The sequence below is a fragment of the Bos taurus genome, chromosome 22 (genome assembly GCF_002263795.3).
Source record: "Bos taurus isolate L1 Dominette 01449 registration number 42190680 breed Hereford chromosome 22, ARS-UCD2.0, whole genome shotgun sequence".
Lineage (NCBI taxonomy): Eukaryota > Metazoa > Chordata > Mammalia > Artiodactyla > Bovidae > Bos > Bos taurus.
The window spans coordinates 9,687,320-9,706,167 of NC_037349.1; the positions used below are offsets into that span (position 1 = coordinate 9,687,320).

Below are 18,848 nucleotides of genomic sequence, written 5' to 3' on the forward strand. Positions count from 1 at the left end.
ACTGTGATCATTTCTACTCCTGTGCCTTTTTTCACCATTGGTAGCATCCATTTTTAATCAAGAACTGCCATTAATTCTGGCTATATGTAAAATATTGCTTTACCTGATTCTAGATGACTGATATTCAGAAACTGTTCAAAGCTGGTTAGACACCAGCCAGGCTGCACGATCATGGCTGAGCCATCCCTTCAAAGACTCTCGCTGGTTCCATCTTTGCAAGTGTTGAGAGTTTAAGCCGAATTTACTTTTCCTTCTTCTCTTTCTTTTAACCTGTGGCCCCTATATTTACCTCATCTCGTCATTGTTCCTATTGAAGCTGCTGCTTTTTCTCAGCCAGTAGAAGGAAATGATATTGCCTGTCAATGATCAGTGGCCATCTTCCAAAAGCCAAGGTGAAATCATCTTTTGGATTTTATAGAGGCACATCCATCTATGTGTATCCATCTCCAGCACCAACACACATGCCCAGGCTGGGCCTACATTCTTTCTTGGGCCCCAGTTTTTCTCACTGTCTAACCCATCTGCCTGGACGCAGGCTGAATCAATTGTGTGTGACCTTCAATGCCTGGAGGCAGAAAGTGTTCCTGTATTATTACTGCTGTTGTTGTTGTTGACTCTTAAGTGTCAGACTTGGACTGTAGCCTCACATCATAGACACAAGTCCACAGACACACACTACAGCTTGCAGTGAGCAGCGACTTCAGGATCAGGCATGTTAGCCGTGTGTTCCCACAGCTACCCTTACCATTCCCACATTTTCCTTTAGATCCTTTCTTTTTCTGCCTATATGTTTTTTAAACTAATTTTTATTGGAGTATATTACTTGACCATGTGTTCGTTTCTACTGTACAGAGAACAGAATCAGCCATACATGTATATATATCCCCTCTCTTTTGGATTCCCTTTCCATTTAGATCACCACAGAGCATTGATTAGAGCTCCTTGTAGATTCCCAATTAGTTATCTGTTCCATGCATAGTATCGGTAGTGCACATACTTCAGTCTCAGTGTCCCGATTCATCCCTCCTCCTTTGCACCCATATATTATTCAGAGCCGTATCACCATTAGTTAGAGGGACCATCTTGAATTCACCTGCAACTTGATCATTCTGAATAATCAAAAAAGCACTAGAGATTCCCACCGAGAACCCTGGTGTCGGTCAGTACTGGGTCATGGTCAAATCTAGATCAGTCTGCCTAGACCACATCCCAGCTGGGTCATTATCTGGCTGTATGAGTTGGCTTGAGTTAGCTGCCTTCTCTGTTCTTCCATTTCCCTCCCTGTGTGCGCAGTCATAGTCCTTCAAATTACAGGTTTTATCAAGATGTTCACACATACTACGCACCCAGTAAATATCACTATCCTTCTAATTCAGGATAACTTGACTTTTATTTTTATATACTCTTATGTGTCCCTTGAAAGAGTCAATGAGAAAATAATTTAATTACACTCCAACATTGATAATACTCTACTTTGAAGGACAAGAAATGGTCTCTCTGAGAAGGAATGCGGCAACATAGTCATGACTATTTTTGCCCAATTCTGAATGTGTTCAATTCAGATAACTTAGTTTAAGATTTTAAGCCACTCTACCATGTTTGATTCGAATTTGAAAATAAATTCACACCTTGTATTCAAAAATAAAAACAAAAATATTACCGCACTCTCTAGTGGTCCCTTTTCTCTGCAGTCACATTATATTCCTCTCACTTATTTTAAACGTTCTCCAGTTTAAGGGCATGTTTTAGAATCCTCAAAACAATCTTAAATATTCTTTATATATATATTAACCTCTAGTGACACAGAACAATGAATTTTTAATGATATAAATCAATAGTGTGGGCTAATAGATTTTAAAGTTTCTTATACTCCACTCTTACAAGCCGTGATGTCACTCAATCCATTAGTCTGAATCCACAGATGTAGAAATTTGGCTTGGTGCAGTTTCTCTCTGAGGCTCTGATTTAATATTCAGGGCCCCAAAACAATCACGGTCAAGGGCGCTGGAGCTGCCTGGCTCTGGTTGTTGGTGTCTCATGGACTTGGAATGTAGCTTTTCTTGTCCACATTGGAGGGAAAGGGAGATGATTAGCATTTAATTCCATCTCGGTGACTTCTGTACACTGACCCAGTTACCTGCGTATGTGAAAAATCGTCAGTCCACAAGTCCCCGCCGTGGTCTTGTGTCATCTGAAGAATAATCAGTCATTATCATAATGGCCAAGACCTCCTTGATTTACCACTTGATCATATTAATAATGTGAATATGAAAGATCTGGTGCAGATCTTAAGTACTTCCTAGATCTTAATTAAAAGGAATGAGCCAGTTCTTCTCACATTTGAAGGAAAAGATCACTTCTGATTATGACCTTTTCAAAATTCAGGTTTATGGATGTTGAAGAACCAGTACTTTAGAACCATCTACATGACCGTGGACTCCTCCTTAAACTGCAGTCATTTTAACCTCCGTCCCAGTCATTTTAACTTTTATATATTTATTTATTTGGCTTCAGTGGACAGGAATTTGAGCAAAGTCTGGGAGACAGTGGAGGACAGAGGAGCCTGGCATGCTGTAGTCCATGGGGTTACAAAGAGTCAGACACCAGACAGGACTTAGTGACTGAATAACAACATTTATTTGGCTTCATCGGGTCTTAGTTAACAGCATGTAGGATCTTCTTTGAATCAGGAGAGATGTTTCATTACAGTGCATGGACTCTCTAGTAGTGGTATGTGAGCTTATTTGCTGCACATCATGTGAGATCTCTGTTCCCCCAACAGGGATGGAACCCATGTCCCCTGCATTGCAAGGTGGATTCTTAACCACTGGACCACCAGGGAAGTCCCCAGTTATTTTAGTGTTGTACTCAAGCTCAGTGAGACCTTTCCACATCATTCTTTACTTGAGGAGACAGGAATTTTCAGGCACTGAGTTCCGAGCTTTATGGTACCGTTTACCAGCTCATCACCCTAGCAGTGTGCGAGATGCCAGGAACTGAGGGCTCATTCTTCATCTCTCTTTTCCTGGGAATCTGATACATCTGAAAAATATGTGACAAATATTTCAATAAAATGTGGGAGAGGCATTAGTTAGTCTCATACTGCAGCAGACACCTCAGATTCTTTAGTGATGGACTGTTCACAGTAAGGAGTGGTTTCTCTCCCCTTCTCCATGTGGAATGACTCATTGATATATGTCTCTCTGGTAGGTTCCGAGTCCTCCAGCAGTGCAGGCTCCTCAGGATCGCTGTCACGCACGTATCCGCCTCTCCAGAGCACTCCGCTGGTCTCGGGCATGGCAGCCACTTCTCCTGGCTGTGTGACCTACCCAGAGAATGGGATGGGGGGCCAGGTCGCTCCCAGCAGCACCAGCTACATCCTTCTTCCGCTCGAAGCTGCCACAGGCATCCCACCCGGAAGCATCCTCCTTAATCCACACACAGGTTTGTTCATCACCTCTCTTTGACTGAGACACAAGATCAGAGGTCTTGAATTTGAATTTGAGCTTTTGAATTTTCTATCCAGTGGTCTGAAAATTCCTGGGGCCTAAATGGTGGTGGAGGGTCTTGTTTTAGGAAGAGCAGATCTATAGAGAGCTGGAATCTGTATCTCAGTATCAATATCAATATTAATGTGGAAATCAAAATACAGATACTTTCCAGATATATATTTTTCTCTCTGGTCTCTCTTCCCTGGGCATGGTCTCCCTCATGTATTCCTGGGAGCTAAGATCAGAAACTGTTGAGTGATAAACTGTGAGGTACTCATTGAAAATGGATATTTCTCAGGCTAAATCCATGGTTAGCTTGTTGTTGTTCAAAGTGTTTTCACATCCCAGATAATTTCAGGAACTTGAGATCTCAGTTGGACACAGAGCAGATTCTTCATTACATAAACTGTCTTCTCATCTGGTAACCCCACACGTATCCCACTGGGAAATAAGGGACAGCAGTGGCAAGGGAATACAGAGGACAGGGTCTTATGTATTTCGGGAATTTTAGGGTTAGGCTGGTTTTGGTGGGATTTGGAAAATTGCTCATTTCATGACTACTGTTTCTTTCATGATGAATGGGCATTGTTGGCTTTTGTTTTTTACTTATTTAAAATCGAAGTATAGTTCTATAACACTGTATAAGTTACAGGTGCGAAATACAGTGCTTTACAATTTTTAAAGTTTATACTCCATTTATAGTTATTGTAAAACACTGGCTATATTCCCCATGTTGTACAATGTATCCTTGTGGTTTGTTCACCTAATAGTTTGTACATCTTAAATTGCTTAGTACTTATTTAATTTCTCTAGTGGTCAGTTAACTTGCACAATAACTTCAGAGGACCCAGAGCACTGGGCAGATAGACTAATGAACACCTGCTCTGTGAGGGATATTTCTCAACCTGAGGCAGTTTTCGCATGCATCCAAGACCATTTGGCAATATCTGCAGATATTTTGATTATCATGACCTGGGGAGGAGGGGCTCCTACTGGCATCTAAGGAGAGAGACCAGAGATGCTACTACACATCTCCAAATGCACAGGACAGCCCCTGACACCAGAAGATTATCCATCCCCAAGATGTCAGTAGTGCCAGGGCTGGGGAACCCTGGGTTGGGAGGCTTGACATCAGTAAGTCATTTCTCTAGAAACCTTTGAAAGAGATGGAAAAAATTTTTGAGTTTTCTCAAAATTTATCTGTGGTTTGGTTTAGATTATTCCAGAGTATTTCTTTGATGAACTAAAATTTTAAATGCAGCGCTGGTTAAGAATCTCATAAAAGTGCTGTGACTCCATGTTTTCACATGTCTAGTAATTAGAAAATTCAGAGATGTGTAAGCATGATAGTAAAATACTTACTTGAATAATTGCGACATTTTCATGAAAGCATATGGCACATTCTCAAGGCACGGTGTGTGACTGAGACATTTTGAAAATGCCATAAACTTGAGGGGAAAGAAGGCGTAATCATTTTATTGAAAACCATTTGAAAGCTTTCAGATTAGATACTTGTAAGGAGGATATTAGATTGCTTTTATTTTATCTGGATCATTGTAAGCACTATAAAGGAAATGAAAAGAAAACCAAGATCATATCCATTACTCTGGGCATAGATCAAAGTGTGATCCGATGCTGTCAGCTTAAATTCTTTCACTTTTAATTGAGATAGGGAGGGTTTGTAGACAAGAGTATCCACTAGGCGTAGTTTTGAGTGGTATGTTTTAACCAGAATTTCAGAGTGTTTCCAAAAAGCTCAACAGAGTATTTTTTAGGGGACAATGATTTGTAATGATAGCGTGGATGTGCATGTGTATGTGTATATTATCATCTATAATCTTGTTTATAGAAAAGGGAAGACAGTGCTTCCTGGTGCCAAGTCCCAATTTTTATACATTGGCATGAGTAATTTAGAGCTGTTATTGAAATATCTCTTTTGCAAAAGAGTCCTAACTAAAGAAAAGGATCTAATAACACTATTGAACAGAGTCTCCATTCATGACACTCTCCCTAGACCAGGAGGAAAATGTACTGAATTATTCTTGCCATGATGCGTGGTGAGATGTTAAGTTGTGATGTTTCTTTTTTTCCAGAATGTGTTTATTTTTGTCAATTAAAAATATGCACAAAATCCCCTCCTGGTTTGGTGGTTAGGACTTGGGCTTGCCATGGCCCCACACTGCATACCTGGCCAGGACACTAAGATCCTGCAAGCTACGTGATACAGCCAAAAAAGGGAAAGAAAAAAAAGTGTACATATATAGATATATATGTGTCATATATCATATTTATGTGTGTATATGTGTATTTCTGGTGTGTTGTATGTGAGTCTGTCTCAGGCTATTAATCTCTCTTTCTTTAAGATTTTTTTTGATACAGATCACTTTTAAAGTCTTTATTGAATGTTATAATATTGTTTCTGTGAGGCATGTGGGATCTGAGCTCCCCAATCAGGGACTGAACCCACAATCCCTGCATTGGAAGGCAACATTTTAATCACTGGACTGCCAGGGAAGTCCCTATCTAATCTCTTACATGATACTACTATTAAAACTGGAAAGTTGCCTCCTTTGGGCTGAAGTTCATCTTTCTCTGGCATTGCTGCCCCCTCCTAGAATCCACACCTCTTACCCTTTCTTAACCCTTTCCTAACTACCTATCTGCCAATACGTGATAGAAACGCAACCCAGAGCCTGTGACTACTTTGCTTCTTGTGTAAATTGCTTCAGGGTCCATTTCCCAGTTACCAGCACATTCCTGAGCTTGCGGGGAGGAGCCACACTTGGTTATATTTTTTGCCTCCCTGGAGTGGATGATGAAGTAGCCTGAGGCACTGTGCTCAGATGTAGGTCCTCAACAATTACATATTTTTGAAACAGTGTCTACTATTCATCATCCCTGCTGATGTGGAGAGTAGAGCAGTTTTTCATCCAGTGTCATATATCTGAGAATGTGCCTCATGTGTAAAATGATGATGGATAAAATATCTGTCTTAAGCAGGAAGAAGACAAGCAATGATTTGAAATTCTAAGGTGCCTGTCCATCATTTGTCTGCTAACTGAAACAAAAATGAAACTTCCTTTGTCGGCACAACAGACCGGGCTTTTACTTGACACTGAATATTTGGCAACTGAAACCAACCCATCCATATACATTCTTGTGGTTCCCCAGATACAACCAGGACTTTTTACTTTGTCTGGCTTTAGACTCAGCTCCCACTTGGTCCATTTCTAACTCTGGACCTGCGTTGACCGCTGTTTCTTTGCTTTGTGTGCATCTGGATGAAGGAATCAGAGGCTCTTTGCTCGAGAGTTATCTCTGGACCATGCCTTCATCCTTGCCAGGCAAGCCTGGGTTTGACTCTTGAGATGCACCTTCCTCCAGCTGTCTTAGACTCAGCGTCCTTCGGGAAATTTCTAGCCGAAGGCTCATCTTTGGCAGTTTTCTGTCAACGTGGTGCTATCCAGAGATGTCAACAGGCATTGGCATCCCTCACGCCCTTGTTAGTGTCTGGGTATGTTGTTTTGCCACTTTGCTCTGCTTTTGTCTGGCTAAAAGTTCAGGAGCGTGAGATGCAAGAATGCACCATCTGCAAGGACTTTGAGCTGCCTTTGAGGGCTGGTTAGTTCCGAATGCTCCTCGTGGGCTTCCATAATGCTCTGTGTTTTGTTTTTCACAGGACGTCTAGAATCAATTTATCTGAACTGCTCCTGCCTTGAGCTTGAATGCGCCATGAATTTTTTTGTGTGCTGTCTAAAAACATGTCTTTGCAAGACCTGAAGTAATCTTTGCTTATCCATAACCATCAGCTTCTTTGTCATTTGACTGCTCACTTTTTAAGAACTAGGAAGGAAAACATTTTTCCCAACATACCCTCCCTTTCTTTATAAATAAATACCCTTCTGCCAGGTACATAGTGGCCATGCTTTAGTATGGGAAACCAAGAGCTTATAATTACTTTCTTTTTAGTGTGAACTGCCCCTGGATTCATTTCCTTGTTACCAGCCCATTTGTAAGCCCTTTCTGAGGAGAGGTCCTACTGAGTTTTTTGTTTTTGTTTTGCATCCCTGGATAACAGAGCCTCGGTCCCATGCAGGGGCTCAGTCATTATCCATTAGTAACATAATGTCGGCTGCACATTACACATGTCGATGTGAAGAGCGGAGACGTTTTTCACCGCAAGGCACGTGTTTGAGAGTGGTGGGTGCTCTGCATTCAAACCCGGGCTCGGCTCATAGCCCTGGCTTACTGCTGTCACTACGCCCTCTCTACCTGCCAGGACCCGTGCCAGGCCTGCTGGGCACGCTTCTGCAATTCTGACGTGAAAGCCTCTGCTAAGTGGGATAGTCCTAGAGCTCGTGAGCCTTTCTCCTCTGGTTTTCAGCTGCTGTCATTCAAACTAGCTGTCTGTACTCAGTCGTAATTGCACCTGGATTGGTGAATAGGTAGAAAACAGAGAGGCCATCAGAGCCTGATTTGAAAACCAAGAGTCACCTCCCGGCCCTCGTAGGAAATTGTTTTTGGTCTCTTCCCTGGCATCTGTCTTGACCCTTTTTATTTTCCTCAGTTCTCTCCATTGTTCCTTGGTGAGCATAAAAAGCAATCTTTTATACTATGTTCTCTTTCCAGAAGAGCCTGTCCCCTCTCCCTACCCAAGTGAATTCTTCCCATGGATTGTAGCACGCCAGGCTCCTCTGTCTATGGGATTCTCCAGGCACGAATAATGGAGTGGGTTGCCATTTCCTTCTCCCTAAGTATGGTCAATTTTTCACACTTCCTTTTTTCTCACTGGGGTAAATCAAAAGTCTCAGAAATAGTGGGACTTCTCTGGTCCAATAATTAAGACTCTACGTTTCCAATGAAGGGGGCAGGGTTTGATCCCTGGTCAGGAAACTAACATCCCACATGCCACATGGTGTGACCAAAAATCCACAAATAGCAGTTTAAAAAAAAATCCAATTTAAGAAAAAGTCATAGAAATAGTAAAGTTCATTTTCTTTTTGTTTTCCATCTTTGCATGTTTGTGTTTATGTGTGTGTGTGAGCATAGAGTAAGGCTGACTTGAAAGTGATTTCATATGTAGTTGCTATTTTTTTTTTTTTAATGTTAAGAACCTAAAATGTTCCTCTTACCTAGTAAGATACAAAATAGGAGGAGAGAACAAAGGATTAGAACCCCAAATGGGCCAGTAGATTTTTGTAAACTGAGCTATTTTTTTCATTCTTTCTTGAATTGTTGGGTTTTACAGGCAAAAATGGGTTGCAGATTTTTTTTTAATTCAGAAGAGTTATTTTGGAAAAAAGAACAATAAGACAATAAAACATAGCTAAAATTAAATAACAATGATAGAGAAACAAGTGCTTATGGAGAACATTTTTTAAAAACCCTCTAAATTTAGTCATTGTTCTGTGACTACAATTCTAGCACATTTGCTTTTCTATCACAGCATGTTGTGATTAATTATGAAACTGTTGTTAGAACTTCTGTGATTCTGGCAGGTATGTTCATGAATATGCAGCATATAAAGTTACTTGTTGGATACACACACACACACACATTGAGGGCAGTGCTGAAAATTTGGGAAATGCTAAAGCTTTCATGTCAGTTCCTAATCTTTTTAAAGGAAGGTGTTTTTTTCCAGAGCCATCCGTGTTTATTTGTTCACTTTTAAAAATTTATTTTTAATTGGAGGATGGTTGCTTTACAATGTTGTGTAGGTTTCTGCCTTATAACAGTGTGAATCAGCCATAAATATACATATACTCCTTCAGCCTCCCTCCCACCACCCCCATGCTACCCTCCAGGTCATCACAGAGCACGGGCTTGAGCTCCCTGTGTCATATGGCAGCTTCCCACCAGCCATCTGTTCTACACATGGTAATGCACATGTTTCAGTGCTACTCTGTCAGTTCATCCCACCCTGTCCTTTCCCTGCTGTGTCCGTAAGTCTGCTCTCCACATCTGCATCTCTGTTCCCTGCCCTGCACATAGTTTCATCAGTATTTAAAGGAAGGTGGGTTTTTTTGTTTTCTTTGGCTACACCATGCAGTATTTGGAATCTTAGTTGCCCGACCTGGGATCAGTCCTGAACCTGTGTGCTCTGCAGTGGAAGCACAGAGTCCTAACCATTGGGCGGCCAGGGAAGTCCCATGTCAGCTCCTAAATGAGTTGAAATTAAGTCCGTTGCTCTTTACCTGTAGGCACCTTGCCCATCTCTTCACCCATATTCTGGGTCTTCTTTTTCTACCAATCCTGAGGGTGATTCCACCTTGAAACATGACCCACACCTCTCCTAACTTCTCACGTGTTAATGAACAGTTTTCAGTTATGGTTGGATTTTTTTTTTTCATGGAACCTCATTCATTGTCCCATGTATTCATCATGCAAACTTGGGTAATTCACCAAAGTTGTTTGGTGTGATGGGAGGTGAATGGACCAGAGTCATTGCTTGTCTCACTTACTGCTTCATTTATTTCTGAATAAGTTGCTTGGGCCCTCCGAACCCTGATTATCTTGTCTCTAAAAGTGCAATGAGGGACTTCCCTGGAGGTTAAGTTGTTAGAACTCCCACTGCAGGGGGCACAGGTTCGATCCCTGGTCAGGGAACTAAGATCCCACAAGCCACGTGGCATGGCCAAATGAATAAAAAATAATAGAGTGGAATGAGATTGCACATCTGTGGGATTCTTGGAAGAGAAGACCCTGGGTGTGAGATGCTTGTTGCTGCACCTGCCATATTGGAAACCCATTTCTTCTCTCCCTCACCTCCCTTTTCCTCTTATCCCCTCTCTTTCATTTGCTTCTCCTTACCCTTCTCCTTTCAGCCCCTCATTCCTGTAACCTTCCTAGTGGCCCTGTCTTTCCTCTTCAGAAACACAACACAATGACACCTTTCTTCCTCGGAGGCCCAATGAGGTCCCAGTGATACTATTTTGTAAACTATAAAACACTCCTCAAATGGCAGGAGCAATAACAGTGAACCACGCCAGTATTTCACAGGACAAGACAATGTGTATTTGCTTCCCCGTGACCAGATGGTTCTGTGATGGATTTATTATGCACCGCCTTCAAAATCTCAGTCCCCTCCCCGGCCGCTGTCTACTTAGAGAAGTGAATGAATGCGTGTTGTATATTCCGGTTGTACATATATTTGTGGAACAGATAATGATTCTGAGTTGGTGAGCAGCCCAGTGGAAGCAAAGCAAACGTACTGGTAAATAATGAGTCACTGAATGCCGTGGAGCTGTCAATGCAAAACAGCCCTAATCTCAGTGTAAGTTACCTCGCTGGTGGCTGCGAGGTACAGGATAGCACACCCAGGGCTCCATGGGCCTCCTTCTCCGGGTGCTGCTACGCACAAGTACTCCTAGCTTTGGCGAATCACCCTGAAGGTGGTGGCTTTATTTGCAGTATCTTAAATTGTTCTGGGCTTATTATACCGTTATTTTGCTCAACCAGATGAGTCTTAAACTGTCAAGTCTTCGCCCTGGTGAAGGTTCTGGTATCCCGGGGTTCCACTGGCCCTTGTCTTCAGGTTCCATTTTGAACATCTCTCAGAGGGGTTCTTTGTGTCCAAAGAGGGCTTGAGAAGTTTTCCTTGACCAAGGTATGGTCCCATTGCAGGCCAGCCCTTCGTGAATCCTGATGGGACCCCCGCCATCTACAACCCCCCAGCCAGCCAGCAGCCCCTGCGTAGTGCAATGGTGGGGCAGGCCCAGCCACAGCCCCAGCAGCAGCCCTCCCCGCAGCCCCAACAGCAGGTCCAGCCAGCCCAGCCACAAATGGCCAGCCCCCTGGTCACTCAGGTAAGAGCTGGTGGGAAGACCTGGAGGGGAGGCGCACAGAGATGGAGGTCATGCCAGCCTCAGACATGTGATGTGTCAGGAAGGGGGCTATTTCCCATGGATACCACCCCTGTCCACTCAACTCCATCATAAAAGCTGGCCACTGATAGCCCTGGCTGATAGGCTAATGGGACTTCACCTGGATCCTTAAGTGTAGATAGATCTGAGCACCCACCCCATCCAGTGACTTGCATGCTGAGGCGTGGTGCTTGGAACAGGAATGACAAACGCTGCTTGTATGATCAAGGAGCCTGACTTGGGGATGGAACTCAACCCCATTCAGCCCGTTGTCATCATTCCCAATGCAGAGCAGTGCGCGTGTTTGCAAAGACACAATATGAAATGTCTTACCAACGGGAAGAACAGAAACCAGCTCATTCCAAGGTGGCCTGGCTGTTCACCTGCGCCTTGGACAGACGTAGGGCTCCCCTCCTGTTTTAGGGCAACACGTGGAAATGGCCACAGAAACCTGAGGTGTCCAGGGAAGTTGCCAAGGTGAACCTCAGTTTTCTTTTGTTTTTTTCTTGCTTCTTAGGAAAATTTTTCACCCTGGCAACTCTTAGCCTTTGGACTATATTTTTAGAGCCAGGGAATCTGACCACCAACAGCAACATGAAAAGTCTCACAGTATTTCTTAAAAAAACTAAATGAAATTCTTTAAATTCTGTAGTGCTTTACAGTTTTTCAGACGTTTCACGCACATGATTTCTTATCTGGGCAGCAAGCCTTCCCCAAGGCTGGCTGGTGCCAGCCTGCCTGGCTCTGTCTTCCCATCAGTGGCTGGCCCCCTCTCCAGATGCACTGAACCAAGACTGCCTGTGCGGGATGGTGGTGTGCTTCAGAGGCAAGTGGGATTGCAACCCCCAGCACTCACCTGTTAACCTGATCAGCTTTCTCTTTCCTCCAATCTGTCCAGGGGCTGCAGGCTTCCTCCCAGTCCGTGCAATACCCAGCTGTGTCTTTTCCTCCCCAGCATCTCCTGCCTGTGTCGCCAACGCCGCAGTTCCCCCTGGTACTGTATCTTGTGGGGATGATGTTTCTCCTGGGAGAGCGTGTTCTCTGGTTTTACTATTGCTGGGTGGACTGATGCTGGGTGGGGGGCCCTGAGCTGACTGTCAGCGGGAACGTAGTGTGTGAATGTCTCATTCCAGAACATTGCCACTCCTCTCCAGAAAGAATGCTTTCCTTTCTGTCATCTGTCCTATGTTTAATGCTCCTGCAGTCTGATACCCTTTTTAAGAGTTTACCAGCTTGGGACTTTTCCTGGTAGTCTAGCAGTTAAGACCTCTGTGCTTCCCCTGCAGGGGTCAGGGTTTCCATCCCTGGTCGAGGAACTAAGATCCCATGTGCCATGATGCACGGCCAAAAAAATATAAAAAGGCATGTACAAGCTAAGCAGGAATTGGATGTCCTCTGAGTTAGAAGTCAGGGGGAGAGAGACACATGAGTTTGGTGTGAGGGTTCGCAAATAACTTAAAGTCAGTATCTAGATGGTAACTGACATCACCTGCTGCTCCTGATAGAGATGTTCCCCTAGTATCCCAGTCCTCCAGAGCCCTCTCATTTCCCCTCAATGTACTAGGTCCTTTTGGACAATGAGAGTGAGCATTCTCTCTTAACTTTAGGCCAGGCAGTGAATAAATACTCCTTTACAAGTGGAATTCCACCCAGCCTGCTGATGACTCTAGCCCTGGTTCCATTTTTGCAGCAGCCAAGGGCAGTACAAGTCCCTCTTGTTTCTCTCCAGTAGGCAGAGCCTGTGGGCTATTGTTGGTAGACCAGATGACCCTCTAGGATAGACCACCAAGTCCTTTTCATTCTACTGTTATTCTGAGGATCTTGAGCCCACAGTGAAAAAATAATCATTTGTTTCCATTGAAAGAAAGAAATACAGGTCAACCTATTGACCATCTCTGAGTTTAAAATCTATTTTCCCTTGTTACGTTCTCTTGTTTTGGACAGAGAGTTCCTTTCATTTATTTTTTCCCAAATCGTGCCCCCTCTGTCTCTGGTAAGGACAAGCCTGTGTCCTGCGTCTGCTTCTGTGTGCCCCTGCCATTCCTCAGCCAGCCTTGCTGATGTCCTGGTTTCTCTCGATGGCTTGCAGAGAGAGGATGTGGCCACGCAGTTCGGCCAGATGACCCTGAGCCGGCAGTCCTCCGGGGAGACTCCTGAGCCCCCTGCCGGTCCCGTCTACCCGCCGTCCCTCCTGCCTCAGCCCACCCAGCAGCCAAGCTACGTCATTGCTTCCACGGGTCAGCAGCTTCCCACAGGGAGCTTCTCTGGCTCCCAGCAAGTCCTCCAACCCCCTGCCTCGCCACAGGGATTCGTGCATCAGCCTCCACCCACACAGGTGAGTGGGACCCAGAGCTGGTAGAGCCAGAACACCTTGAGCTCGGTTTCCATGTAGAATATCGCCAACTCTTCCCACCTCGGGCTTCTGGGGCATACTGATACTCCCAGCCTACAGGTCCTGGTCTGTCCTGTCCACCAGCTGTGCTTATGGGGCTCAGAAAGGAAGTTGGGTGAAGCGGACCTGTGTCCCCAGGACCAGAGGGAATGGCCCACTGTCTAGGCCGCTGGTGCAGAGGCCATGGCAGAGCATCACCTCCTGCAGGATGAGGCTCACTATGGTGATGGCTCCGGGCAGGAAAGCCCTGGGGAAGGAAGTAGGGAAGTCAGCCCCTGGGGGCCTTGCATCTCTCCTGCTGCTGCTCTGGAGACATGTTTCCTTTCTTATCCATTCATAAGCATCTTTCTGGAGCTAATCGGGGGCTCCTCTCAGAATATAAAGGAGGAAGCTAAGCCCCCTCCACTGTACTCTCCTCTCCCCTGGGGGCTACGGCCTCCCACACCCACCCACAGGTAGCCATTAATCATATTTAATTGACTTGAGCATGTAAGACACCACAGATCACTGATTTTTACTGTCTTCTCAAAGACTGATTATGTGTTACTCTTTACCACCAAACATCTCTGGGGCTCTCCTGGGCATCCCTTGCTGAATATTGCAAGTGATTACTGTCAAGATGTAAAATGCACTGAGGCGTTTTCTGGTCCATTTTCAAGGCATGCATAGCCCAAGCAAATTCCATGCTAATTATGAAATATCTCATTGGAGGAGCTGTTTCAAGTACAGTGTTACCTTTGTATCATGTGTGGCATTGCCTTAACATCTTGAATAAATTATTTGCTTTTGCAGCCATGCAGAATCCTCCGCCATGAAGTGATTTTCACCCAGTCATTCATTTTATCTTGAGTGATAATTATAGTCACCTCTAGCTGCCTTCTCTGCAATGTAGTGGTGTCACTGGTGGGGTTTAAAGTGAAAGTGGCTCAGTCGTGTCTGACTCTGTGACCCCATGGACTTTATAGTCCATGGAATTCTCCAGGCCAGAATAATGGAGTGGGTAGCCTTCCCCTTCTCCAGGGGATCTTCCCAACCCAGGGATCAAACCCCGGTCTCTCACCTTGCAGGTAGATTCCCAGCTGAGCCAACAGGGAATACTGGAGTATTCACCCGTAGTCTCCAGAATACTGGAGCCACCCAAGAATACTGGAGTGGGTAGCCTATCCCTTCTCCAGTGGATCTTCCTGACCTAGGAATCAAACCGGGGTCTCCTGCATTGCAGGCAGATTCTTTACCAACTGAGCTATCAGGGTCGGGTTTAAGGAGATGTGGAAAATCATTTTAAGTTACAGGAGAACAGGCCTCACTAATATATTAATGATTTTAAGAATATTTAATTATTGGGAAAGAGAAGACTTGACAGAATATTCAGTTGAAGCCTTTTTTTAAAAAAAGATGTACTTGCTTGATTGAAGGAATTCCAGTTTTAGTGAGCAAAGATACTAGAGCAAATATTAGAGCAAAGACAACCCAGAGCACTGGTGTATCTGCAATGGAAATGCTCTCATTCTCTCTTTAATAGATTTAAAAATAGAGAGAGGGAAGGGGGGAAAAACCAGAAAACACATGTTCATGACCAGTCTGAACATCTCTGAACTTCTTTGTAAAAGAACCACAGGTAAAGGTATAGGATATATCCCACAGTGATTTTCAAGTTATTAAACATTTTAAAACTCAATGACTCGATGATGTATAATAATGAAAAGAACATGCGGTATGGTCTGTGGGCATATATGAAAATATGCTCAATTTATGCAGAAAAATGAACCTGTTTAATAACTATAAAGGTCAGTTTTGTCTGACTTGCCATGAATACCCAACCCACCAGAAGAGTGAAGCAAATATGCATGGACAAGGCAAAGAGGGCAAGCCATAAAACTCTCCATGCTCAAGCAGGTGGCTCCTCACTTTATTCCAAACAGATAAACCTTGTAAGCTGTGAACTGGCATGCCTCTGCTTACATTTTAAAGAAGTTGATAGAAGAAAAGTCAGAGGCCTAGAAATAAAAGGTAATTGATTAATAAGAAAAGAGCCTTCATATAAATGACCTGAGACAGGCAAGAAATCTTTCCAGGTCAGTAGACATTTGATTTGAATCTTACTGGAAGTAATTAGAATATTTTCAGTCATTCCCAGTCAGGAGAAAGTGACAGAAGGTGACATAAACAATAATTTTGACCTATATCCCTTTCTAGACTGAATATTCTTTTTTAACCTATATTCCTTTTTAGATTGAATATTCTTTTTTTTTTTTTTTTTTTTGGAGGGGAGATACTGGCTATGTGCCACTCTAATAAGTGCTCTGCTGGGCCTGCCCTTATTTCATGATTTCATCCTCTGATCCTTTTAGGCTGGAGATTAGATTTAATGACTTACTTGTGTTTCCATTAGAAAAACGATTCAAGTTAGATGATCGCGTTTACGTGAAGTGAAAATCACTGTCATGTCCGACTCTTTGCGACCCCATGGACTGTAGCCCACCAGGTTCCTTCGACCATGGAATTCTCCAGGCAAAAATACTGGAGTGGGTTGCCATTCCCTTCTCCAAGGGATCTTCCCAACCCAGGGATCGAACCCAGGTCTCTCACTGCAGGCAGATTCTTTACCAGCTGAGCCACCAGGGAAGCCCGATCACATTTAAAACTACCCTAAAAATGTTTTGTCATTGTTGACTGTTTCATTCACTCTTCTTGCATTTAAAAAAATACAAAATTCAGTGCTTTAAGACAACAGGCATTGTCTAGCTCACAGCCAGGTCAGCAATTTGTGGCGGAACTCCGTGGGGATGGCCCACCCCTTCACCACAAGGTGCTGTCCCAGGCAGCTTTACTGGAACTGGAAGGTTGCATGGGGCCTCACTCTTGAGTCAGAGCACTGGGATCTTGGCTGGGCAGCCTCTGGCCTCCACATGGCCTCTTTCTCCAGCTGGGCAGTCTGGACTTCTTCTCCTAGTGGCTAGGTTCTCTCCTGAAAGAGTGAAAGCTGCAAGTCTTCTTAAGGATCAGGCATACAAGCCTCAGAAATCATCATTCCTGTCTCATGGCATTGGTGACACATACATGGGCTTCCCTGGCGGCTCAGCCGGTAAAGAATCCACCTGCAATGCAGGAGACCCCGGTTAGATTTCTGAGTTGGGAAGATCCCCTGAAGAAGGGATTGCCTACCCACTCCAGCATTCTTGGGCTTCTCTGGTGGTTTAGATGGTAAAGAAGCCTCCTGCCATGCAGGAGATCTGAGTTTGATCCCTGGATTGGGACGATCCCCTGGAGAAGGGAACAGCTACCCAGTCCAGTATTCTGGCCTGGAGAATTCCATGGATAGAGGAGTCTGGCAAGCTACAGTCCATAGGCTCACAGAGTTGGACACAACTGAGCTACTTTCACTCACTCCATGCATATGCATGTAGGCAGGGTGGCCACCTTTACAATTTACTGTATTCACATTATGTCATAAGATGACAGTGTATTTTATGTGTAAAAACATTACTCCGTTTGCAGCCCTCATGTCCTGCCATTGTCCCCTTCCTTCCCCAGATGCCTGTGTATTATTATCCGTCTGGTCAGTACCCTACCTCAACCACGCAGCAGTACCGGCCCATGGCCTCGGTTCAGTTCAGTGCTCAGAGGGGCCAGCAGATACCGCCGACGGCGCAGCCAGCAGGTACTTGGAATCTGTTGCCCATTTCCTCCTCCAGATGAGTTATTTTGCACATACATCTCTCAGCTGTCCTCTTTGGATGAGCATCCAAGCTTCACAGTTCAAATCAGCTCATTTCCCTTCCCCGGGAAAGATAACGGAGCATTTGATTAACTCTGTGTGGATAAGTGACAGGTCCCACGAGGTGAAACTCACGTTACCCGGCCTCCCCAGCACGCATGCGAAACACGGTCTATATAACTGACTTGGGGACCCTCTTAGTTTCCTCTGAAAGCTGAGAGCCAACCACCTCCCCATCTTCCTAGTTCATACTCTCCCCCACCCGTCTTCCCCTGTTCCTAAGGCTAGGGGACCATGTTAGGATGTTTCTGTAGCACCATAAAAAAAGGCAGTGTCTTGAGAAGAAGGTCACTGACACCTCAGCCTGTGTCCCCATGGGACTCGGACCTGGGCTCACAGTCTGGAGGGCCATTCACCGCCTGCGGCAGCCGCTGTGCAGTGGGAAGGGGGGCCGAGGCACTGTCCGAGAGTGAGTAGCAGGTCTCACAGTGAACCGGTCTCTTTCCCTACTGTGTCACACTCCTGACGGGACGCCGCCACCCCAACGGCAGCAGGAAGCCGGCAGGCGCGAGGGACCTGCGGTGGGGCGCACGGGTGTCCCTCCCACTGCCCACACAGTAGGGGGGAGCCGCCGATGGTCCTGCTGAAGACCCCCTGGCCGGGGGCCCCTGCCTTCTGTGAGTAGGGCGGTACATTAGAGCATGTGTTCCCATCTGTCTTCCGACTTCCACACTGGATCTGTGTATGTGCCTCTGTAATGTGTGAGGCGTGGGGGTGGGAAATATACAGGAAAAACACAGCTTTTGTACATTGTAACCAAAAGCACCATCTTTTCCAAGGATGAGTGCAAATCCCCACCTGAAGAATACTCATGCTGGTGGGGCTGGCATTTTGTCAGTTGGGAGGGATCATTTATTAACTGTGTTGGGAGTGGCTGTCTGTTCTTTAGTTCATCTCAAGACCTACTTAACGTCTGTGGGAGAAGATAGGACGTGTATAGCAGGCAACCAGACTTTGCCTTGTTTTCAACACTGTGTCAGTTTCTGAAAGAATATATTTCGACCTCTGAATTGACACTTTCGCTGTAATGAGAGCACTAAAGGATTTCTAATTATTAGTTATTTTAAGATAGGTGTTTGGCCATATTTTCTGTCCTTGTTGGAAAATGTTATCTCTTTCAAGCTGGTGGTAACTGTGCTGTCAATTTAGATAACAGTCTCTAGTGTTGTTTGCATTCTGAACCGTCTTTTTTTTTTCTTTTTTTTTTGTCTGCTCATGTTTATCAAAGAATTAATTTATAATCTAGCTCTTGGTCCAGAAACTAGAGCAGTTTCCTTTTTGGTTACTGATGCCCTTAAAAGAAGAAAGATGTCAATATCTAATTA

The 18,848-nt window shown here is 44.6% G+C and overlaps 1 protein-coding gene and 1 non-coding gene across 20 annotated transcripts in view; both read left to right on the forward strand.

The window, feature by feature from the left end:
* ARPP21 (cAMP regulated phosphoprotein 21) overlaps positions 1–18,848 on the forward strand; it is a 163,958-nt gene that overhangs the window by 92,805 nt on the left and 52,305 nt on the right. For all 19 annotated transcript variants that reach the window (XM_059879885.1, XM_059879895.1, XM_059879883.1 and 16 more), the window contains 5 exons: positions 3,211–3,444; positions 11,115–11,296; positions 12,252–12,347; positions 13,443–13,688; positions 17,280–17,406. In XM_059879885.1, coding sequence (XP_059735868.1) covers positions 3,211–3,444; positions 11,115–11,296; positions 12,252–12,347; positions 13,443–13,688; positions 17,280–17,406 — 885 coding nt within the window. The remainder of the gene's footprint in view (positions 1–3,210; positions 3,445–11,114; positions 11,297–12,251; positions 12,348–13,442; positions 13,689–17,279; positions 17,407–18,848) is intronic.
* On the forward strand, positions 17,896–17,979 carry MIR128-2 (microRNA mir-128-2). Its single transcript, NR_030797.1, has one exon. It is a non-coding gene; the product is annotated as a microRNA mir-128-2 (primary transcript).